Source organism: Sarcophilus harrisii, chromosome 2 (genome assembly GCF_902635505.1).
Source record: "Sarcophilus harrisii chromosome 2, mSarHar1.11, whole genome shotgun sequence".
Taxonomy (NCBI): Eukaryota; Metazoa; Chordata; class Mammalia; order Dasyuromorphia; family Dasyuridae; genus Sarcophilus; species Sarcophilus harrisii.
The window spans coordinates 406,170,740-406,196,531 of record NC_045427.1 but is presented as its reverse complement, the minus strand read 5'-3'; the positions used below and the strand labels follow the sequence as shown (position 1 = coordinate 406,196,531).

General features: G+C 35.7%; 1 protein-coding gene across 3 annotated transcripts in view; it reads right to left on the bottom strand.

The window, feature by feature from the left end:
• Window positions 1–1,525: 1,525 nt before the first annotated feature.
• The window catches only part of KCNIP1 (potassium voltage-gated channel interacting protein 1), a 350,654-nt gene continuing 326,387 nt past the window's right edge, over window positions 1,526–25,792 (bottom strand). For all 3 annotated transcript variants that reach the window (XM_031953650.1, XM_031953651.1, XM_031953649.1), the window contains 7 exons: window positions 21,761–21,885; window positions 20,874–20,943; window positions 20,478–20,548; window positions 18,741–18,848; window positions 8,450–8,554; window positions 3,556–3,618; window positions 1,526–2,470 (listed from right to left, as the gene is read on the bottom strand). In XM_031953650.1, the coding sequence (XP_031809510.1) occupies window positions 2,423–2,470; window positions 3,556–3,618; window positions 8,450–8,554; window positions 18,741–18,848; window positions 20,478–20,548; window positions 20,874–20,943; window positions 21,761–21,885 (590 nt within the window). In that variant the 3' untranslated portion in view covers window positions 1,526–2,422. The remainder of the gene's footprint in view (window positions 2,471–3,555; window positions 3,619–8,449; window positions 8,555–18,740; window positions 18,849–20,477; window positions 20,549–20,873; window positions 20,944–21,760; window positions 21,886–25,792) is intronic.

The following is a 25,792-nucleotide window of genomic DNA, read 5'->3' as shown; positions in this document are numbered from 1 at the left end:
CAGGAAATAACCATCGACAGTCTAAAACTATAACCCTCTGCCTCTTTGCCTACTACTTTGCCACCATAACTGCATAAATAGTAGGGACCTACACAATATTGGGAGCTACTTAAAACTAAACTAAACTAAACTAAAACTAAAAAATCTTTAAAAGGATTCAAGCAAGGAATTCAAGGAATTCAGCAACTAGTGGTTAACATGTTGCTGCCATGCCTCTCCTATTTGATACTCAAAGAAGTGACAAATCCTGTCTTTAAAGCCACATCGAAGCTCTTACAGCCTGCTAGAGCCTGCTAAAACTCTGCTGGCATGGATTTGGAGAACCCATTATAACCTTCATGATATTAGAAGGCTTTAGAACAGGACTTGATTGGGTCTTTTGGCCAGGAGTTTGACCATGAATTATCTGTGAGGTATTTGGTAAGTAACTTTCTCCTTTTGGTACACAGAATCTTCTATAGACTCAAAATATTGTACTAGCTGTCCATTTTAGTTCTGACATTTGAAGCTCTGAATTTAGGATTCATAATTCTGCTATAGCAGAATTCTTAATAGAGTGGCTCTTTCACATGATCTCCCTTCCCCCTCCCTACATTCTCCTCCTTTTACTTGACTGGTTTTGTCTATGGAAACCAGAGCTTTCTCTTTTGGGTATAAGGTGCTTTGCTAGGTGCTGGGGATAAAATGTAAAAAGAAAAATTTCTACCTTCAAGGACTTTGCAGATTTCTAAAGGTAGAGAGAGAGGAAGAAGGATAGAACATATATCTCTGTCTTTAATTATTATTCTCTGTATATTATTATATATTATATCTCTGTCTTTATTATGTATGGATATCTATGTGTATGTGTATATATGTATGTATGCATGCATATATACATGCATATACATGCACACCCATATACACATAAATAGGGTAGTTACGTGACAGAGTAGATAGAGCCTTGGACTTGGAGTTGGGAAGACCTGAATTCAAATCAAAACTCAGACCCTAGCTATATAACCCTGAGCAGGTCCTTTAACCCTGTCTGCCTTAGTTTCCTCATCTGTAAAATAAGCTGAAGAAAGAAAGGGAAAACTACTCCATTATCTTTGCCATGAAAACCTCAAATGGGGTCACAAAGAGTCAGACATTAATGAAATAACTGAAAACAACACAAATTTATATCCATATTTGTACATATAATATGTTTTTTTTAACATACATGACATTTCTCTTTAAAAAGGATGTAAGCTCCTTGAATGCAGGAATTATTCACTTTTGTATTTGTTTCCTCTGTGTCTAACATAATACCTGGCACACAGTAAGTGCTTAGTGAATACTTGTTTATTGATTGAGATATCAGGTCCTTAGAGACAGACTTATTCATAGTGCTGTGCTATCTATTCTTCTTGTTTATTGTAAAGTATGAAAACAATAATTGGCTCTGGGTGACAGAGATATATGCCCTGGCTGCTGACCAAATAGCTTCCTCTCCCACCTCCCCCAACCAATCTAATCATGAAGAAAATAAAGTTGGATAGCATAAGAAACAGGTATGTTTATTGATTAGAACATGGTATAAAATTACAAGGATCTAGAGACGACCTTGGGCAAGGGCAGCTGGGTGGAACATGCAGTGCTGGGCTTTAGGGTAGAAGGAAATGCTGCTACAGAGAGCACTAGTGTGTGCCATAGGTCATACATAGGTCCAGTTCATCCCCTCCTTTTTCCTCCCAGGAAAGATGGAGATTGAATTGCCAGAACAGTGTAAATGGCCTTCATGTATAGAAACACCAAGGAAATTTGGATCATGAGAATGTCATTTTTAATCAACCAGACCCATCCCCTAAAGTACTGGAAAGGGAACCAATCCGATGCTGGTTTTCTGAGTATAGCACTGGTTTGACCTTACTGAACAAGTTTTAGTTTTTAGTTTTAATGAAAAGGTATGTTGGTATAGGATGACACTGAAGGATGAGCTGAGTAGCTTCCACTCACAGCAGGCAAACATCAGAGCAAGCTCACCACTTGGTGCTCCTGGCATCATTGAGTATGGGAACCTTTCAGTTGGGGGCATGTGGGAGCACACACAGATTACTGTGTACTAGCAATAAAGCTTTGAGCAGAGGGATCTGTCCATGGTGGTAGTGGCCTGAAGAGATTCACATGCTTTTGAAATGAAATAAAATTCCATCATTGTGTCTTGAGAAAACGAAGGAAGAATAGGCAGGGTTCTTAGCATTCAGAGACTGAGGCAGGTGGTGGATGTCCAGAGGAATTACCAAGTGGTAAATGCCCCCAAAGTTCTTCTTTAAAAGCTTTTCTGCTGACTTGGTATGTAAAATCTGAACTGAGAACTGTTCAGTTTCTTGAGTTTGTTTTTTTTTTTTTTCTGGTACAATGTCTCTGATGTCCAGATGACTTGCTTGCTAATTTATGGTTACATGACATTTTCAAAGAGCTGAAGGGACCTCATGATGTTGTCATCCTGCATAGGGAGGTAAGGGAAAGATAAAGTTAATGAGAAATCACCACATGAGGAATTGGTGACATGTCCTTTGGGGGCAGCTTGAAACAGCTTCACATGTTTTCTTTCATTAGCTCCCCAGCTTCCTCTGTGAGACAAAAAGAACAAGATTGTCATGTCTTTTTTTAAATCGAGAAGCTGTGGCTTAGAATAGGGTGAGGACTGGGTACATGTATGAAAGGGGAGGTGTGGTGGTAAGATCTGGCAGGACTGTGAGGCACTAACATTGCTTTATTTGGGAGGAGGGAATCTCTAAGACTTCTATCAAATCGACAGATTTCAAATCCAGTTCACAACCTCAGAAATAGTCCATGTGTTGACATGAGAATAGATGGGTAAGGTGGGGCCCAGAAAGTATTTAAATCTTTAAAGAAAAGCATATTTATATTTTAACACATAACTATAAAAATATATTTTATAAAAAAGAAAAGAGGCATCTAGTTTAGCCTTCCAGAGAAAACTAGGTATACCAAAGTATGCAGTGAAACCTTAAAAGCTTATTCTTTGAAATTGTGATGAATCACTGAGTATGTTTGAAAGCCAATGCAATGTATAGTTTGAATTTTTTATATCCTAAGCACCTAGCACAATATCTGGCATATAGTAAGCATTTAATAAATGCTTGTTGACTGACTGGTGACAACACTGATTGGGAATCTCATTGGTCAGTCATTCTTCCTATAAGTGAAGTCTAAGAAAGTTCCTGAATCTACCAAAGGATTGGTGTACACTTATTATCAGTTTACTTTATCTGTAGACAATCTGTGGGCTAGTGGTTTGGGCACAGATTGGTTGAATGTGGAGCTTCTTTTGGTTTGTTTTTGGGGAAGGTTTTTTTTTTTTTCTTTTCATCCAGGCTGAACTCCAATGTTTTATAATATGCACAGCACTAAATTGATCTCTCAGAGTACTTAAATCCCTCTATATGCATATTCCATCATCATGCCGGTTTTTGGATAAATCCAGAAGACAGCTTCCCCTTTCCTGCTGGAGCCCCAAAACTCCTTGAACCCTCATCAAGCATCACTTACAAAAATTCCTCTCACCTCTTGACAGGATTCAAGAAATTCATCTAAAGTCACGACACCATCTTTGTTCTTGTCCATTTTCTGAAAGATACAACAGGAAGTAAGTCCCAGAATATCGCCACCCATATATATCTTTGTTGCTTACATTAAAAAAAAAAACAAAACAGTGCATGAAGAAATAAGGTGTTAGTTTTCCACAGATTAGACTGCTGACAAAAAGGCCTTGGTTATAGATCTATATTCTCAAAGGATCATTGCACATCTTATAGAAGATGTTATGGTTAGAGGAAGGCACCAAATTTGGAAAGTGTAGCTCACTACAAAAATCATGTTATCTAATGCCAACATGTTATCTAATGTTCACTTCTGTTGATTAGGGACAATTTGGTCTTCTTTTTCCTCATAAAAGCTATACTAGACCAAATGTTTAAATGCTCAGCTTTCTTCAAATTCTGTGTCTCTCACCACTTTCAGTGGGTGACCTAACCTTTTTTAGAGAAAAGATTGAGGCTATCTCTCTCATACACACTCATCTTCACCTCAATATATCTCTGTCCTTACCTCTATTCTCTCATTTTCCCCTTTAGTCTCAGAGGAAGTGCTACTCTCTAGTTCTCACCTGCCTCCAGGACCTATTGCCCACAACTATCAATCTAATGTATCAACAATATTTATTTAAAAACTAATATGTGCCCCTTTGTCTTCAGTGTTTTCAATCTTTTCTCCTCTTCATAAGCCCTTCCCCCATTACCTTCAAACATACATACATAGGTCAGCTCTATCCTATGATAAAAATCACTTGCCTCTATTTCCTTTCTTTTAGCTATTTTCTCCTTGGTGTCACTACAAAGTTCTATTGATTTTTTTCTTTTGAAATGTCTTTTGAATTCAACTTTTCTCTAATTCCACTGTTACCACTCTAGTCTAGGCCCTCATCATTACCCCCAGAAATTAATATAAGTGGTCATAACTTAACTCCATGTCTTTTAACCCTGAAAAATTTTCCATTCTACTACCAGTTTAGTTTTCCTAAAGTAATCAATTTCATTGTTAGTAAACTCTTAAAAAATCTAAAAATTTTTGTCCAATAATTCAAACCTAAATTTCTAGATCTAGCCTTCAGAGCTCTCCCATAAATTGATGCCATATACCTAGTCAATCTTTTTCTCTCTATTCCCTAATAGATAGTATGGTATAAAACATAAAGAGGTCAGAGGACCCATTTGAAATTCTGCCTCAAATGATTTGATATCTTAGAGCTTTAGTTACTTCATATATAAAATGGGAAAACCTAATACCTGTATTCTCTGCCTTAGGCAGTAGTTATTCAGAAAGTGCTTTGCAAACCAAGTTATTATTATTATTTAACCAATCAATCAAAAGGCATTTTTAAAAACTCTTATTATGTGCCAAGTGCAATGATAAGCACTGGGGACACAAAGACAAAACTGAAAGTCTACTTCAAGGAGCTTATATTATAAAAGGAGAAAGACAATAAGCATGTATATATGTAGATGGATTGCTAGGAAGATGTAAAATATTTAAAAAGTGGACACAAGGTAGTTTTGGAATGAAGGGCATTAGCAATTATGTATGTGTATGGTATGTAGTAGAAACCAAGAAATGATTCATTCTCAACAAGCAAAATTTCACCATCATTATTGGCCCCTTCTCCCAGATGTAGTATTTTTATGAACTATAATCTCTTTAGTGTGGGTGTTTCTTTGATGGGTACACATGGAAGAATCTCTCCATCACAACCTAACCATGACTTCAAATCCTATGAGATTCCTACCTACATCCTACCTACATTCCTGCCTACATCCTACCATAAATCTTCTGTTGGGTTCTACTCACTATGCTAAAGGTTATCTTCCAGCTCTTCAGTGGTACAGCATACAGAGACTGATGGAGCACAGAAGCTGTCCCTCTATCATCCCTTGCTCTTGCTACATGGCTAATCTTCCTTCTTTTCTAATCTTACTCTGATTTGGTGAATTCTTTTATTTCACTTCTGAAATGTAATTCTTTGTTGTCAATAGGCTAGATTAAGGTTTCTGTCTGAAAGGGGGCTTCTCTTTCAGATTAAATGGTTTTGCAAGAGGAAGGGAGAGAAACAATAAAAACCACAACCGTCTCACAAAGACAATTACACAATAGAAAGATGGCTAAAGTTTTCCATTTCCCAGTATTTAATTTACAATATGGTTAACATATGTGCTTTACAGTTAATAGCTGGAAAACAGTGGTTTCTAGAACTCTTTGGTTTCTATGAGTCAAATGTACATTGCCTAGTTATGCTGTAGAATCGATGACAGAAACATGGATTTTGGTTTATTAGCATGAGATAGAAATGAGTCCTGTTATTGAATGCATGGACCTATTTTAAACTGGTAGAGTAGTTTAAGGCTCACAGAAAACTTCAAAGTTAGAAAACTAAAGCTCAGAGATCTTAGGAGATACTTCTAGTAAAATCTAAGACAAGACCTTTGAGTTTGCATTGATACCTGTTGTTTGGAAGAGTTGAAAGGGGCAAGGGATAGCTTAATATTTGCAGTTTGGAAAAGCTAATTGAAGAAGGTTTTACTTATATTGCTTCCTACTGCCTAAGGAGGAGAAACCCCTCATAACCCAGCCCATCTTGTACAAAATCTATACATCCTAGCCTTGTTATTTCTGCCTTCATTGAAAGACAGATGTCCTATCTTAGCAGTTCAGAAGAGAAACAGCATGAATGGACCAGCCAGCAGAGAAGTGTCTCCACTGCTGAGACCCAGAAGAGCAATAACCTGAATAAGGTTAAATAGTTCTTGACTTGACCTCATCATGTGTTTGCTGGCTGATGTGGCTTACATTTCCCCACTGTTTAACACATCAGTACCAAACTTTTTCTTGAATAAACATAGAATACTAGATTTGGAGTCAGGAAACCAGCTTTTGAGTCTTGCTTAAGATGCTTACTAGCTATCCCTTGGTCATTTCTTAGTAGCAATTGATTTACATGGGTTAAACTTCCTGAAGAAATGGTGATAGTCTCCTGACACTTGTTCTTTGATCTGTTTTCTTTTCCTTTCAAAATTTTGTATTGCTTTTGATCATTGCTTTGGTAAGTCAATGATTTTACTATACATAGACATCTAGAAATAACTTCCATATTGATACTTGGTTCTTTACTATCCAGTAAGAGGGTTAATTAATTTTTGTGATTTGATACTTCTTATGTCTAGCCTCAAACACTTTCTTAAAAAAAGTATTTGTGACATACATACATGAGGATCCTGTGTAATCTACAAACATTTGACTTTTCTTGTTTTTAATCTTGACATATTCTTTTTTTTTCCTTTTTAATATTTGATGCTTTTTTTCTTTTTCTTTTTAATAGCATCTCATTTTTCCAAATACAGGGAAAGATAGTTTTAAACATTCACCTTTGTAAAACCTTGTGTTCCAAATTTTTTTCCCTTTCTCCCCTTTTCCCCCTCCCCAAGATAGCAAACAATGTGACATAGGTTAAACATGTGCAATTCTTCTAAACATATTTCCATATGTCATGGATATATATTTTCCAAAGTATTTTTTTATCATTCTTCCTTTGTTTACCTTTTTATTGAAATAACTAAGTACTAAAACATATTCTGATTTAATTTGAAGGGTCATATTAAATTCTTCATAAATTTATTCTACATCTTTATTCTCTATAACAGATTCTAGCATTTAACCTACATTTATCTTTGTGATTGTCTTTTTTATTTTCATTCTCTTCCTGTGTACATTTCTATGACATAACCAAATATTCTATGAAATAGGGTTTCTTGTTATTTTAGATAGAAAATAAAGTCAATTCCTTTATTTGCTTCTTCATGATTTTTTTTTTTTGGTCTTCTCATTTTGTTTATGGTGAGAGGGCAGCTAGGGAATGCAATTAATGAAGTGTCAGGCCTGGGGTCAGGAAGAGGAGTCGTTCTGACTTCAAATCTGACCTCAGACACTTATTAGCTGTGTGATTCTGGGTAAGTCACTTAACCTTACATGTCTCAATTGCTCATCTGTTAAATCTTTGCTAAAATGACCCTAGATGGGGTCATGAAGAGTCAGACATGACTGGAAAAAAATTATGATGAGAACGATAATAGTCATATGATTAAGTTTCTCCACTAGCACATGAACTCAATAGTCATTAGATAAAAATCTCACATTTTTATTGCCAACAGTTAATATTTGAAACTGGAGTGTACAACTGAGAACAAAAGAAAATCTACAAGGGAGCAAAGCAAAGATAGACAACTATGAATACAATATGTAAAGCCTTTTATAGGCTTTCTTGAAATGGAAATTTATTGTTTCATATTTTGAATTTTCTCATGTTCTGCTGTGCACAACAGTGGGTTTTTTGTCTTTTCTCTTTTTTTCTCTTTTGTATTTGTCTTAAATAAATAAATTTAAAATAAAAAAAATAACTGGACCAAAATGTGCATTTCTTAGCTCCTTCTACCTTTCCCAGTACTAAACCACTGTTACTACAAATATAATTGAGAGATATGAAGGAAAAGGAAAAATTCTGTATTTTTCTTTGTTTCAAGGACTCCTATTACCAAAGAATTATTCACCAAGTGACCAACCTATCTGTGTCGAGCTATTGCTACTTAGCAAAGCTGATCATAGGAAAGGAGAAACCATCTGTCACCAGGATCATGCTTGGAACCTTTCTAGTATATGTAGAATCTTAGAGGCTCTACAGTGAGTCACATGAGAGCAAGGACTGCTTCTCCCATTTCTCTTGGTATCTTCCCAGGTTTACTTAGTATAAGCATATGGCACAGTAGGCACTCAATATTTACTTGTTTATGGATTACAGCGGAGCCATTGGAGACTATCACAGCTTGTGCTAAGGATACTAGGAAGGTGAACTTACCTGGAAAAACACATCTACATGTTGTCTTGGAGTGTCATCTTTGAGCACAGGATAAGTGTATTTCCCCATCATGTCATAAATGGCCTTGACAATATCTATCATCTCCTGCAGCAGAAGCACAAAAACATAGATCATATGTTTTTAGATCTTAGATCTTTAGATCTTTATCTAAGATTAAAGATCTAGATCTTTATCTAAGATGATAAAACTGAGCAGGGCACACTGTTTCATCTTTTTAGGATGGACTGTAGCTTTCTGCTTATTTTGTACAAGAAATGGGCAGAGCAAAGCATTCTCTGTGGAGATCAATGTTGCCCCCTTTTTTGGGAGGGATGATTGCTGGAAATAAGGACCCTGAGAGAGGAGCCCTAAGAACTTTTTCTTCTAGACTTAATGAAATGGGCTTTCATCCCTTTTTCTTGCATATTTCCCTGATGGGGGGGAATCCCCTTGGCATATTTGGATAGACTTAAACTGAATGAAATATCAATTCACTTTGGTAACTATTGTGATATTTTGATTTATGTTTTGGTTAAGCCATTTTATAAAATATACACAGTTTATATTGCTGACTTGAACTAAATCTCTAAGTTTCTTAGCTAAGTAATTTAAAACTATAAAAAGATCAAAGTTAGAGAGTTTGGAGCTTCACAGCTACAGATATGGAAAGGGAGAGTTTCACCAATTTAGTCTTAGGGAAGTTGTGAGAAGAAGCTGAAAGAGGGTTTGTTCCTTTTTTTTTTAACCCCTTCTTTCTATCTATCTAACTACCTTCCTTTGTTAATTCTTGAATCACCAGCAACACTGGGTTCCACCCTTCCCATAAAAGGCTAAAATGGTCACTCCATCTGCCATGCCCTGGGGACATATTCTGTCAACAGCCACATACTAATATCCATTTGCAATTAATATCCATTTGAAACATTATCATGGATTGTATATGTCTTAAGAGGGGAAAAGAATTAAGATTAGAAGAAATAAAGATATATTTAATAGTTACAAATGATAAAAACTATGATGTACTTCCAGGTTAGATTCAGTAAAAAGAAATATTTCAGAATAAAAATGCAGCCTCTTTTGAATGTGGAAAACTTTCTTTTTCCTTTCTTTTCATTGAATTGTTTTGACTTTTCAAGATGATGTCTATACCTTCCTAAAGCTGAAATCTGGCTTCCACTGACAATCAGTTGTGGATACAATCATGACCTACCTAGGTCAAGTTGGCTTCTTCTCTTTCTTTCCCTCATTCTTATTTATTTTTCTCTCACTGCCACACTCTTCCCTAGCTATCACCTTCTCTTTTCTAGCTAGATGGTGTAGTTCATAAATTGCTGGACCTGGGGTTAGCAAGACTCTTCTTTGTGTTCAAATCTGGCTTCAGATTCTGATTAGTTGTGTGAGTCTGAACAAGTCACTTCATCTTGTATGCTTCAGGTTCCTCATGTATAAAATGAGCTGGTAAAGGAAATGGCAAACTACTCCAGTATCAATGCCAAGAAAACCCCAAATAGAGAGAGACACAAAGAGTCAGACATGACTGAACAAACAACAACTTCCATTTTTCTTTTGCTGTAGGAAGGCAAGCTGATCAGTTGAATTCCCAGTAATTTGTTATGAGTTTAGCATGTTATCCCTCCCCCAAATAATTGCATATTAGCAACCAGACTCTTAGAAACACAAGAGTTTAATGCAAAGAAATGAGTTGCTAATGATGGAATTTTAGGGATGAGTGAGGAGGAAGGAATATATTTTAAGTCAGGATAACTTGTGCCCCTAAAATCATTCAATTCATCAGTTTCTTCATCTATATTAGACTAACTCTTTTATAGCTTTTTGACATTCGTTTTATATACTGAATTACTTATTCATTCTTTAGGTTTATTTGGTATTTTCTTTGGTTCACGCTCAAGATATAATAGCCTTATCTTTAGCAGTCTTTTTTTTTACTTCCAACCCCCAAGTCTTAGTAGAGGTGGGTGGAGTGGAATGAAAGGGTCTTTATTTTTGTGGCTTGATCTATTAGGGGTTCCTTGAATCCATAACTCCTGGATTAGATGATTCATAGTGTCATTCTACCCACCCAAGCTATCTCACTGACTTACAAAGTATTTTAAAGTTGTTTAAATAGGAAAACTTCTCAAACAAAATGAGATTTTGTTCACTGTTTGGTAAAGAAGTTTTGAGGATTCAGTATTTGGGGGTTTATTTTGAGATTAATCCTATAAATACTGTCTATTTTGACATTTGACTTATGATTTAATTTAAGCTCCTACTTTTAAAGAAGAAGGCAGGTCCATTGGAATGGAAATTTAATTCTGCGTCTGCCACTCAGTAACTATGTGACCTTGAGTAAAATATATAATTTCTCTGAAGCTGAGTTTTTTCTCTAGATATATCAAAAATAACATCTGCCCCACTTATCTTATAGACTTCTTGTGAGGATGAAAATAAAGTAATGGATAAAAATGTACTTTGTAAACTGTTAAAGCTTTGTTAAAGTTTTGTTAAAACAAAAACTGTTGCTTTTGTTCAGTCATTCCAGTTGTATCCTTTGTGATCCCATTTGAGTTTTTCTTTTTTTTTCTTTATTGAAAACAATTTATCAAAGTATGATAAATATTTATAATATCGGTATTTAAACAAATATGTTTCCATCTTGGAGATGGGCTATTCCAACTTTGATTTTGATGTCAGTTTTTATTTTTGAAGTTTTCTTGAAAAAGATTCTGGAGTGGTTTTCCATTTCTTTCTCCAGTTTATAGAAAAGCAAATTGAGGCAAACAGGATTAAATGACATGCCCAGAATCACACAGCTAGTAAGTGTCTGAGGCCAGATTTGAATTCATGAAAATGAGTCTTCCTGACTCTAGGCCTGACACTCTATTCACAATACTATCTAGTTGACAAATGTATTTCATCTCTCATGACTCCACAATGACACATTCCTGACTTGCTCTAGGTATATCTCTGGACATAGACACAGCCTAATTTAGCTTAAAACTCCACATGTGCCATCTTGTAGAAACCCAGGTCCGATTATACCCTGACCTATGAAAAAAAGGCTCTTTCTCCATTTGCTCATTTTTGAGGATTACATTTAAAATTAAAGGTTTCTGAAGTAGAAAAACAGTAATTTTGACAATAAACAACCATTCCATTATAAAAGACAAGAATAAAGTTGTGAACTTGGCAGGATTTCTACATTGGAGAAGAGATGTCTAAATGATTTGAGAAAGAATAAAGATCTGTTGGGCAAATATATTGAAGAAGTCAGCCCAAGAAGGATGGAAAATTCCGCAGTTCTGACATAATGAGAAGAGATAATTCTGGAGTGGTAGAAGGTAGATGCTGCCTACAGAGACCAGGACAGATGCAGAGGTTCTTCATCAACAAAATTAGGGTTTAAAAAAGTTTTGTACAGAAAATAGGAATAAGCATAAATTATTGAGATAAATAGGAAAAAAACCATGATTGCATGAAAATTGTATCAGGAATATTGAAGCTCAGGGCAAACCAGGCTGGTGAAGAATGAATTCAAAGAATGATAAAGCTATTGCTCCAGGTAGATAGGATCATGATAACAGACTATAGTGAGATGGCTTAACTGCTTTAATTTTGCCTCTCTTTTCTAAGTAAAATGATATTTGGATCTGGAAGTAATAGAAAAGATAATATTTAACAGGAACATAAGAGCCAAAGATAAGAGAAAGTTTGTATGCAATTTAATGAAATTGCCACAACAAACAACATCCTAAGTTTTAAAATAATGGGAAGATATGATTGCTAAAACATTAGCAATCATCTTTGAAAGCTCTTGGAGTATTTCAGGCCTGGACAAGAGCAAATATTATTTCAATTTTCAAATAAAGAAAAAAAATATGTTTTTGCAAACTAGAATAGTGTGCTTCTACTATTGGTTAAAAACATCCTAGAATTGGACATTATTAAAGAACTGGACACATAGAAAAACCAACAGTGATCACTAAAAGTCAGTCAATTAACATTTATTAAGAACCTACTATATGTCAAACACTATATTAAGTGCTAGGGAAACAGAAAGCAAAAGACAGTGCCTGCTCTCAAGGAGATTGCAGTCTAATGGCTAAAAGCCATCATGGTTTTATAAAGAAGTCACACCAGACTAATCTTTTTATTTTTTTGTAACATAAATATATAGAGATTTCTGTAAAGTACCTTTATAAAGTCTCTCATGTTACATTTATAGATTAAATAGAAGATATTGACTAGATGGATTTGAAACTAATTGAATAAGTAGACCTAAAGAGTAGACATTAGTGAGTTGATATCATCTTGGAGAGAGGTTTTTAGTGGAATGTTTCAGATCTGTCCTCAGCCCTGTACCATCCAACATTTTCTTAGCAATTTATTAAAAGCACAGATGGTTTGCCTGCCAAATGTTTCAATGACACAAAGTTTGAAGGATAGTTATCTTTTCCTGAATGACAGATTTCCATTTTGACATTTCAACAGGTTAGACCAAAGGGTAAAAGTGAATAAAATGAAATTTAAAATGTATTAGAGAAAAGTTCTGTAATTGGGTTAAAAAAGAATCATCTTCCCAAAGATAGGAGGGGGGAGACATGGTTAGTCAACAGAATGTGCAAAATGTCTCCAGTCTGAAGTCAATATAAGTCAGGGTCACCTGGTAGCCAAAAAAGCCAATGTAATTCTTGAGAAATGTGTAATGTCCAGAAAGAGAGGATATTAAGGCATCATAGAAGGCACCTGACAGGCTATCCAGTCCAGTTTTTTCATTTTATAGATGGGAAAAGTGTACCCCAGAGAGGTTGTGACTTCTTGCTTAAGTTCATATAGATAATAAGCATCAGGCAAGATTTGAACTTGGGTCTTCTAACTTCAGAACCAGTGCTCTGTCCACAGTAATATATCTATTATTTTCTCCCTGGGGCAGGTCCTTTCTGGAAAATTGTGTTCAGTTCTAGGCACCATGTTTTAGGAAATAGAATTTGCCCGAAAGAGCACTGGGATCTTAAAAGAACTGGTTGAAGGACCAAGGAATGTGTAGCTCGGAGAAGAGAAGACTGGATAAGGATATGATTGCTGTTTTCAACTATTTCAGTGTCTTGATGTGAAAAAATGTTAGACCTGTTTTATTTCCTTAATCCCAAAGGCAAAAATAAAAGCAACCTATAATGCAGTATATAGACTACTGAGTCTAGAGTAAGGGAGATCTGGCCTCAGACTCTTACCTGCTGTCTGCTCTCATGCAAGTTACTTAATCTCTGTTTAACCCTGTTTCCTTAACTGTAAAATGAGGATTATAATAGCTTTATCTTGTTGTGATGAGAATCAAATGAGATAAATATTTGTAAAGCATAAAGGGCTGGAACTCTGGAAAAGTTTACTTGAAACAAGGATACTTAGAACAAGATGTTAATTCAGAGGAATTGATGAGATGATGGTTCTTTAGTATACATGCATTTAGTTAGTACTTAGCATGGTGATGTAATGGTTCTCTAGTTCACACATAATCAGTATGATGTAATCATACCAAGGTATTTAAGGGCTGAGAAGGACTGGAAATGAAACATTCCATTTTTGACCATCTTCCTGGTGGTTCTCCTGCCTCCTGCACTCCTCCACTAAGATCAAGACTAGGCCAGAATAAAGACTTTAGACTCTATTCCTGACCATTCTCATGGTGTCTATCCTGCTGAGACCAAGGCCTGTCTGAGGCTAACTGAACATTACAGTACAGCTTTTAGAACAATGCCTGACATATAGTAGACATTATATAAATGCTAGCTACTATTATTATTAGCTACTAAAAGGAAAATGTAGGTTTGAGGTTGACAGGAAAATTTTCTTAACAATTAGAGCCATATGAAAGTGGAAAGAAAATCTTTGACCAGAAGTGAGTTCTTCCTTTTTTAATTTTTAAAATAATTTTAATTTTTCCAAATACATGCAAAGATAATTTTCAACATTCTCCTTTGCAAAATCTTGTATTCCAAATTTTTCTCCCTCTCCTAGATAGAAAGCAATCTGATATAGTTTAAACGTGCAATTTTTAAAACACACTTCCACATTTGTCATGCTGCACAAGAAAAATCAGATTAAAAGGGGAAAAAAACATGAGAAAAAAAAACAAGCAAGCAAACAACAACAACAAAAACCAATAGTGAAAACACTATGCTTTGATCCTGAGTCTCCATAATTCTCTCTCTGGATGTGGATGGTACTTTCCATCCCAAGTCTATTGGAACTTCATTGTTGAAAAGAGCCATGTCCAGCACAACTGATCAAAGTGAGTTCTTCCTTAAGAAAAACCTACTAGGACAAGTTGTATGACCACTTGTTAGGAATCTTGTACATGTGATTCCTGGTTAACATGAGTTTCCTTCCAAGTTTTAGATTGAATGATTCTGTCCTCTTATATCTCCTCCTTTCAGCTGATTTTCACATTGCCTATTTCTCAATTCTTTTACCTCTTCTGAGTCCTTCCCTAGGTCTGACATAGAGCAGTAAGAGGAGGCCTAGATTTGGAATCAAAGAACTCGGATTCAAATCCTAACTTTGCTATGTGACTTTATGCAAATGCTTTCTCTGGATCTCAGTTTTCCTCATCTATAAAGTGAGAAGGGTTGGACTAAATACCTTTTGAAGTTTATGCTGGCCACAGATGATTCTTGTTTAGCAAATCTATTTGGAATACATAGTATAGTTTTCTGTGTAAATGATTAGAGCTAAAAATAACCTTCAAGGTCATCTAACTCAAACTTCTCATTTTACAGATAAGGAAATTGAGATGCAGAAAAGAGAAATTATTTATTCAAATCACTCAAGCAGTAGGTAGCAAAAGTATTCTAACTCCCAGGTTCTTAAACTGTGGTTTGTAACTCCATATGGACTCTCACAAGTAAAAATAGGCACTGCAAAATTATGATTTATTATCAGTATTTGATATTTTATATGCCTATATAAACCTTTCTCAGGTAAAAAAAGGGTTATGAGTGGAAAAAGTTTAAGAATCCCTGCCTTAGTGTATAAATCTCTACACAGATTCACCCCAGACATGACACTTGGAGATAAGGAGGTTCAGTTTCCTTTCTTAGTGGGGCAGATCATTCAGTTCTTCATCAAGAGACTTCTTGTTCATTTTGTCTTCTGGAGAAAGATGCAGAGAAGGGGGGATTTCTTCCCATTTTGCAAGAATAGGCCGATGGAGGGTGGGAGGTTGAAGGCAATATAATATGTCATTGAAAGATCCAGGATTGGGATTTGGTCATCTGGAGCAAAAGTCCAATGTGTTTTTCTTGAATTTATCGTAACTTCTGATAGAACACTTATCGCTTATGGAACTGATATGGGCAAGGGGTCCAGAAATGTGTTTCAGTGCTAGAGAGAATTCAGTCTCCAAGCAGGAAGACAGATCTTTTTCTAATCACTTGACTTTTGACTTTTTTTCTTCCAGTTGAGCCTTGGGGTATTAAAACATATTTCTAATCATTTTGGTTTAGAAATGAATCTATGACAATGGAATTTTCCCACTCTCTGTGTCTGTTATCTCACTTTCTCCCTGGACTTGACAATTCTTCTATAGTGAGCGAAGGCCCTCTTTGTTGGACTAATCTTTGCTGGGTGAGCACAAGAGAGAGTGAGATGGAAAGATACAGTCAAAAAACGGAAATGTTTCTGCCTGAGCTTTCATGAATAATGGCTTTATTTTCCTTTGTCATGAATAGTAGCGGAAAGGCACCGGGCCCATCAGCAGCTGATTTAATAACAGGATAATTATGCAGCATTTTAAATATTCTTGAGCAGAATTTAAAGTAGGTTATTGTGATTTCTTTCCTAGAGAATATTTAACATGAACAGGATTATGCTTCATAGAAAATCACAGCAAATCCTTTCATCTCTCTTCTGGGCCTGTCCTGTTGCCTGATCCTTAAACAGGAGCTTTAAAAGGTAGAGGCCCAGAGACATATTTCATTTTTGACCTCAGTTTAAGCAGAAGACAGATCCTTCCACTTTGTTCATGTCAGGGGCCAGACTGATGTCCCATTTTTGTCACTTGTTAGATATCCAAACTTAGGCAAGCGATTTAACTTTTCTACGAGTTTTAGTTTCCTTATTGTAAAATGAGATAATTGATTAAAATGTTCGTAGAGTCATAAACCTAGAGGAAAGAATTACAGAGGTCATCTAATTCAAGTTCATTTTAAAGATGCATTGAGACTCAGAGAAAAGATGCTAGTCATACAGGTGGTAAGTGGTAATGGGAAACCACTAGGTGGCACCAGAGTTCTTGACCTGGAGTCAGAAATTTATCTTTTTGAGTTTAAATGTGACTTCTGGCACTTTCTAGCTCTGTGACCCTGGGCAAGTCACTCAACCCTATTTGACTCAGTTTCCTCATCTATAAAATAGGCTAGAGAAGGAAATTGCAGACCACTTTGGTACATCTGCCAAGAAAACCCCAAATAGTCACAAGAATTGGCCATGACTGAAACAGTTGAACAACACAAATGGTAGAGCTTAGATTTGAATCCAGATCTCCTTACTCACTCCAAATGTAGCATGCATTCAGTCCCCTCACATTATCTCCATCCATCTACCTTACATGGATGTTGTGAGGATGAAAAGACATCACGTATGGAAAGGAGCATGAGAAACTTGGAAGCATTGTATACATGCGAGGGCTTGTCTGCTGCGCATTTTGTTGTCTCCCTTGGCTGGCTTTACAAAAAGATGGAATATGCTCTTTCATCCAGCAGTGTCTCTACTGGGTCTGTATCCTAGAGGGATCATAAAAAGGGGACAAGGATCCACGTGTGCAAAAATGTCTGTGGCAGCCCTTTGTGCAGTGGCCAGAAACTGGAAACTGAGTGGATGCCCAGCGATTGGAGAATGGCTGAACAAATTGTGGTACATGAATATTATGGAATATTATTGTTCTGTAAGAAATGACCAGCAGGATGATTTCAGAGAGACCTGGAGAGACTTATATGAACTGTTGGTAAGTGATGTGAGCAGAACCAGAAGAACATAGTGCATAGTATCAGTAATACTGTCTGATGATCAGTTATGATAGACTTACTCTTCTCAGCAGTTCAGGGATTCAAAACAATTCCAATAGACTTAGTATAGAAAATGCAATCCGCATTCAGGGATAGAACTATGGATGGAATGTGGATAGTATTTTCATCTTTTTGTTTTTTGCTTTTTTTCTTGTGGTTTTTCTCTTTTGTTCTGATTTTTTTCTGTTTACAACATGACTAATATGGAAATAATGTTTAAAATGATTGCACATGAATAACATTGAATTGCTTCCTGCCTTAGGGGAAATAAAGAAGGGAGGGAGAAAAAAAATCTGGATCTTAAAATCTTACAAAAATGAATGCTGAAAACTATGTTTACATGTAATTGGAAAAATAAAATACTATTGAAATTAAAACAAACAAAAAACAAATAGATGGAATAAGTGGTTGCCTTTGAGATTATTCAGATATAAGATTTTTCTACTCACTATTTAGTTGCTTCCTGAAATCCTACTATTAATAACTTCATTTCTTTAATCTCTCATTAAGATTAAGGTATCATAGATTTAGAGCTAGAAAAGACTTAAGAAGTCCTCTAAATTTCAGCCTCTCATTTTAGAAGGCAGAAGTGTAAAATGTAAAATAAATTGCCCTAAGTCTCAAGTAGCAGTAAGTAGCAGAGTTGGTATTTGAATCCAGGTCTTTGGATTCCAAATCCACGGTTTTTCTCAATATCCCTTACTGTCTCTCTATGCAAATCAATCTGGGAGGACAATACTTAAAGCTAATTACACTCAGGTATAAATGAATCTATAAGATCCTTGTCTGCGACAAGGTTAGTATTATGGGGGGGGGGGGAGGGTGGAAGAGGGAAAGAATAAAACTGTTAGAAAAGGGAGCAGGATGAATAATCTATGTCAGATTGCTTCTTCAGGGAAGGGAGGAAAGAAAGGACAGAATTTGGAACTCTAAACTTAAAAAAAACCCTAAATGTTAAAAATTGCTTTTACATGTAATTGAGGGGAGAATTAATTTTTTTAAAAGGGGCTGTAGGGAGGTTTGGGAAAGGAGAAGACAAATTTTGCACATTTTTCAAGAGCTCTCACTCTTCTCTCCAAAAGGATATCCCCCTTCCCTTGCAGTCCCTGCTTAGGGCACTTCTACCTTTAGAACCCTAGTTGTTTTTACTTTTAATTAGGTGCTTGTAAATTGTTATTCTTAAATTCAAGATCTACTAAAGTTCTGTCCCTGGGCCCCACCATGCTTACCTCTTTATTTATATAGCCATCCTTATTGATGTCATACAAATTGAATGTCCACCTCAGTTTCTCATGGACCGTTCCTCTCAGCAAAATCGAAAGAGCAGTTACAAAATCCTGTCAAGAAAGGGGAGCCACAAGGAACATCACCAGAAAAGCAACACATTAACAACAAAAGTACAGTGATGTGCATATTACTGAGAGAACATTCTGTACCTGATGAATAAATGAATGAACTAAAGACCAGATGATTCTTTTTAAAATTTTTATAATTTAATTTTATTAAAAATTTTTGACCAAATGCTTCTTGGAAGAAAACTCATCTTTGTGGCAGCCCTCATGATGCTGAGATCTCTGAATCTGTTTTCTATTTGTATCTTTGGTGCTTAGCACAGTGCTTTGCACATAGTAACTGTTTAATCAATACTTATTCATTTATTCATGGATCAGAATAACCCAGTTTACTAGAATGAGTCCTCACTTTCTGAGTTATAGGAAAGAAATCAGTGAAATCAGGAGAAGGAAGACCTATATTAATAATAAGAACAAATGTAATGACCATTTACTTTTACATGCTTTGCAATTAATAAAGCATATACATTATTATCTCATTTAATCCTTGTAATCATCCCTTGACCTATTTACGGTAAGTATTATGATATCCATTTTACAAGTTCATGGGATCATAAATTAAAAATTAGAAGAGATCTTGGAGGCTATCTAGTCCAACTCCCATTTTATAGATAAGATAATCGAGGTTCAGGAAAGGAATATACCAGTGCACGCAAGTAGTATCAGATAAATGACTTGACCCCAGGTTTATTATACTGTTCTATAGAGGCTTTTATGTTGGAGAAAAGAAGATTTAGGAGGAAATATAATAACTTTCTTCAATATTTGAAGAGCTATTGTGTGGGAGCTTATTAGATGTGTTCTTCTTGTCCCCAAAAGATATAGAGTAATGGGAAGAAGTAGCAGATGGGTAAATCTAGGCTTAATGAAAAGGAAAATTCTAACAATTAGAACTACATAAAATATAATTGGCTGTCTTTGGAAGTAATATATTTCCTTTCACCTTTAGGTCTCCAAGTGTAAGCTGGATGACCACTTACTGGGGTCATTCTTGAGAGAATTTTTGGAAGGGTATGAGCTGAATTAGATAACTTTGGTATCCCTTTAAGCTCTAAGATTCTGTGAAACTGAAATTCACATGAACAAAAATGATTTGCCAAGAATCACATAACTAGTAAGTAGCAGGAATAGATGTCAAACTGATACCTTCTAATTTCTAACTATTCTTTCTATCACATCAATTTTGTGGGTCTAGTTTAGGGATGAATTTTGTGTGTGTGCATCCAAGGTAGTCATTATAATTTCAATAAAATGTGATCTGGTTTTAGAACCAATGGAAAAGAGTTAGTCCAATGATACCTTTTCAGAAAGGACTAATCGTATATCACGGGGTGATGAGTTGACTTGTGCATGAATTGCATTTAAGTGAAGCAGAGTTGTACAAAGTCAACAGACTCACTTTCTCTTTCAGAGTCAGCTAGAGGGGAGTTTGAGAAAAAGGTGGCAGGTCAGCCTGAGCATTCGTTGCCTTAAAAGTCAAGAATCACTAGGAATCACTGCTAAAGGTCATTTTAGTTTGTAGGACCTCAGATTCTTATTATTCTATAAAATGAAGAAAATTGGCTCATGTGTAAGTTTCCTCTCAGTGGTAAAATTCTAAATTAATGCCCATACCTCAAATTTTACAGAACCCGTCTGTGTGGTATCAAAGGCATTGAAGAGATAATGAGCATACATGCTTGCATCTGAAAAACAAGAAAGAGTATCTTTATTAGGAAGAAAAGACGTAACACTATAAGAAATAACCTGGGAAAAGCTTTTTTTCTCCATTAAGAACCTTTTTTGCTGTGAATACAACTCCATGTCTTTGGCAAGGGAAGACCTAAGGAACCAAGAAGGGATATATATAATACCATATTTACTTGATACTACAATGTATCATACTTGGAGAGCATCTCTTCTCAATGGGAAGAGAATACTTGTGTATAGCATATGATGATCTGGGATAGACTTGTTAAAAACTTGCAAAATGTTACTTCCTTCTGCCTCCCACCACTCAGCTCAACTTACCTCCATGTGGAAAAAACTGGGAGTATATCTGTTTGAATGTTTCTTCATTAACCACCCCACTGGGACACTCCTGTTTGGGAGAAGAGAGAAAGAGTGTCTGTGTGCTATCTGAATATTTTCTGCACAGGGGACAGGCTGAGAAGATTGCATGTGGATTGGGATAGAGCTGATTTCCATTCATCAAGCTGGATTTTCATGCCAATCCCTGAGCAGGCAGGTGTTGTGCTTGGTGTTTCCAGCCTATATTGCATTAATCACAATGCATTATAGGGCCATTACTGCTCTCTATGGGACAGGATGGGCAAACAACTAAATAAGACTAAGAAACCTATCTATGATAAAATAAAAGAAAGTCAAAAATGTCAAGGACTGTCAGGTTTTAGCATTACTAAAGCAAGCAATTGGTTGTAAGCCCGAAGACTGAAACTGCTTCTTGACTGTTTGAAGGGGGATTGAGATAAATGCAAAGTTGATCTTTGATATTCTTCTTTCTCCAAGCTCCTCTTTGTATCTTTATCTATCCTCCTGAAAGGCACTCCTCCATCCCAGGTGCTTCTCCTACTCCACTATTTAGGGCTAATGGTGTTAGATGTTAACCAAATTTAATATTACTGCAATATTCCTGAATTTTAAGAATACACTTTTGAAAGCTATGGCTTGCTTGGAAATGAGCCAGACTGATCTGGTGATGGATTTTTCTAGGAGAGACTATCCTTGTGGCTGAAATCAGAAGGCTTCCTAGTTTGGTAGGACCTGCTTGAACATGCACTCCTATGGCATAACCTTCAAGAACTCAGGGTCACATCTAACCCATATTAGGAGGAAGACGTCAGTGATGACTCCCATAGAAATGTTTAATCCTAATTGAAGAGACTCTTGGTTCTTACATTTTTAAAGCCTCTGTACAGGACTTGAAGCTCTCTCTTGGTGAAGTTGGTCTGTGCCTCAAGCTGTTCCAGTCCTTCAGGCCGATGGCACACCATGGTCATCTCCAGCTCATCCTCAATTTTATCTGGAACCAGAGTAGACAATATTGGAGACTGTGGTGTCATTCTAGATTTATCAGAGTGACTTCAGTCCTCTAGGACTTCAAAGAATCCATGAATTGATTGTATCTGTAACCTACTCTGATAGCAACCCATCTAAATGACCGGGACATTATCTCCAAGTGATGATTTAGGGTGGATATCTTCCTTTGGATATTTGTAGATTGGAAAGAGGAAGAGAAGGATTTTAGTTATCCATCATGACTGGTAGTGAGACAAAGTAATTCTGACTGAAGGGTAGCAAATATTCTATGATGTCTATGAATAGAGATTACAGGACCCTAGTGGTAATTGTAGCATAATCAGAAAGTCTCCTTGGTTCAATGATGTATAAAACCCAGATTAACGAGGCATAATCTCTGATATCTTTTCTATTGGTTTCTTGGACCCTTTGCTCAAATGAGGTTGTGTACTCTGTACATCCACACCAAACCTCTAAGACCATCTGTTTCAGCCAATTCATACCAAGTGGAAGTAGAATCCTAGAATCACAGCTGTAGAATTGGAAGGTGACTTCTAATGCAACCTAGTCCAACCTCCCCTTCCCATACCCTGCCTTATTTTATAGTTGGGGGCCTGGAGAGGTTAAATGATTTATGTAATGTCACATAATTAATAAGCATCTGAAATGGAATTTGAAATCAAGACTTTTGATTCCAAAAGCCTTTTCATTGTAACATGACTTTACCCCATATTAAAACCTATTTTTTACTTCGACTCTACCCAATACTAATAATCATGAAAATCTCTTTAAATATTTAGTCTAGTTGTGTGACTGGAGCTTCTGAACAACCCTGGCAAACAAATAAGTAACTGGAATAGAAAATACCCAACTTCTATTCCCACATCCCAAATAATACTAAGAGATAGAGTTCGATGAAAAAAGATTTTAACAATTTGATAAGATTTCACTGTTTGGAACTCTAATAGCTGTAAGAGAAACAGAGACATGCTCAGATTCAGCAAAGTTTTAAAATAAATACAAGTTTATTACTTTTAAGCAATAATTTAAACTTAACTAATAAACTGGTAAGAATGTTTATGACTACTGTCTTCATTATATATAAATGGATACTTCCAAAATCCTGCAATGTGACATACAGTAATTTTAAAATGCATTAAATGTAACCTTCTATATAACCTTATTCATACTATTAATTTACATTCTGTAGAAAGGACACAGTAATAATAATATTAATATAGTGCTTACTATGTGTCAAGTCATTGTGCTAAGCACTTTACCATTATTTTATACTCATAACAACCCTGGGAAGTAGCAAATGTTTTATTATCCCTATTTTATAGATAGGGAAACTGAGGCAGAGAAAGATTAAGTGCTTGGCTGGATATGAATTCAGGTCTTCTCAAATCCAAGACTGGCTCTTTCCACTGTGCCATCTAGCTACCCCTCTAGTTATACAATGTCAGTGTATTCCAAATTGTATACTAGTATACTGTAAATCAGTCTATTCCAAATTCCAATTGAGCAGAGTACAAATTAATGAAATTTTATTGTAGGGAAGAATAACTATCTTGAGGATTGAATATAAACAGAAATAACTGCCACCACACTGAATACTATGTGTTGAGGACAGCTTCCTGAAGGGCTATATGCATCTTCCTCTGAGAATTTCCAGATATTTTATGAATTTTCTGCAATAAAGAATTAATTAGCTACCTAAACTGTCTCTAATAGCTATTGTATGAACATCACCAAATCAGCATATTTAACTCCTATAAATCTGGGCTGAAAAAAATGGTGACATGGCAAGTTACCTGTGAACATTCACTCATGATAAGCAACTGCAATACAAGTATACGTAGTTCTGAGGGCATCCTTTGTGAGTACAGGTATTTTGGATTGTTCTATAGTTTCCTATTAAGCATAGATTTATCTATTTTATTGTCAATTTCCTGTGAAATCAACTCCTTTCCATTTTCTTACTTCTGTTCAATAAAAATTGGTATGTCAAAGTGAGTTTTTCTTCTTAGAGTCCATATTGAAGGAATTAAAATTTTGTAATTTTCCAAAGGTAGGTCAGAATAATTTAAGCCTCTTTGTGAGGAATGCACAATTCAAAACTGCCATCATAACCATTGTGTGAAAACATCCTGCTTTATTCCTGGTGAAAAGAAAGCAGATTACTATAGACAAGTAAGTCCCATTATTCATACACAAGAAGCATGATAGCATTGCTGATTGAGAACTGGTTTCAAAGCCAGGAAGACCTAGGTTTAAATCTTGCCTCTGACACATATTAACTGTGTCAATCCGGACAAGTCATTTAACTTCCCAATAATCTGAACAACTTCCTAAGAATAGATATAAATTGTAGAAAACGTAGTGATCTGCATTTACAGAGGGATCTTGTTCACAAAGCAGTTCCAGTGATATTAGACTGCCAGTCCCTATTCCAGACCACCCAAGATAAGAAAAGGTCACATTTTTTTTTTGTATTTCTTGATATCCTTAATTATTCCTATAGTTACGAGTTGAAAGCTCAAGTTGTTATTACTTAAATATTGCTGATCATCAGATAATATTGTACTAAATTAAAGAGCCACTTAAAATGTTCTAAATTTAAGTGATTTTAAAATAAAATTTAACCGCAAGTTGAAAAAGCAATTAGCAAAAAAAATAAAAATCCATCTTATTTTATAGATCTGAGGGCATCTTTAGTGAGTGCAAGTACACCATGTTATTGATCTATAATTTCCTAATAAATGTTCCTCTTTATTGTCAGCTTCCTCCAGAATTGATCTCCTTCCTTTCTTTTGCTTTTATCTGGTATGTCAAAGTAAGTTTTTCATTTATAGACCATTAGCTAGAATCACAAGAAAGAAGAGGAGAGAGATTTACATTATAAGTAAAAAGTGGGGAAAGTAAAGCGTTAACTTTATAAATAAGAAAAACCAGATACTGCTTTTTTAAGGAAGAATCATTTTCTTTTTTTGGTTTTTGTGTTTAATCACCTCTTCTAAGTTTCTATCCAATCTAGAAACCATGAAGGCAGCCCAGATTTTCCTTAACAGTACCTGATTTCTAGTCTGAATGATGTCTAATTTCATAGAAAGCAGTTTTCTTTGGACATCTGGGCAAATGTAAGCACAGGCCCCTATTTGTTACTGCATAGCTGAGTAAGTTTGAGATATTACTTCTCTTTCCAAAGCAATGGCTGCTTACCATGGGCTTTTATTAAAAATGTACCAAGTAATTATTGAAATATCAAATATTAAACCCACTTCATTAAGGCTGAACCGGGCTTTATTAATAAATGATTTGTTTACTGTCTGAGAGGCTGGATCAGTTTCTATGCCAAAACAACTTATCTAAATTTTTATTTGACTATTGACCATCAGCCTTTTGGGGGGGAAACTTCATTTTTAACCCTTTTGTCTAGTGTTATATGACTTATTTAGTCATCTAGCCTACATGCAGCTGGATTCTCAGAATGTCTTAGTGCCTGAGGGAGGAATTGCCATTACTAATATTGCCCTCTCCCTCACACAGAATGAAAAATTTCTCCTCTTTGATTTCTCATCAGTTTTTATTTTCTATAAGGATTTCAGAAGGGATTTCAAAGATCTCCCATCTCAACCTTCCTCCTTCACAATGCCCTCATTCTCTTCAGGTTTGCCACATAGGGTCTAGAAGTTCCCAAATTCCTCTGGTCAGTGGGAGGAGGAAGTGGGGTTAAACATGATTCTGATTTCCAGATTTTTTTTTTCCTGCAGAGCTTGTAAAAGACACCTCTAAGAATAGAAGGGCAGTTTGATTACTAATGAGCCATCCTGTAAGCTGAGAGGGAACCTGGACTATGACAAAGAAGTTTTTAATTACAATTATGAGATGAGAGTAACACTATCTTATAT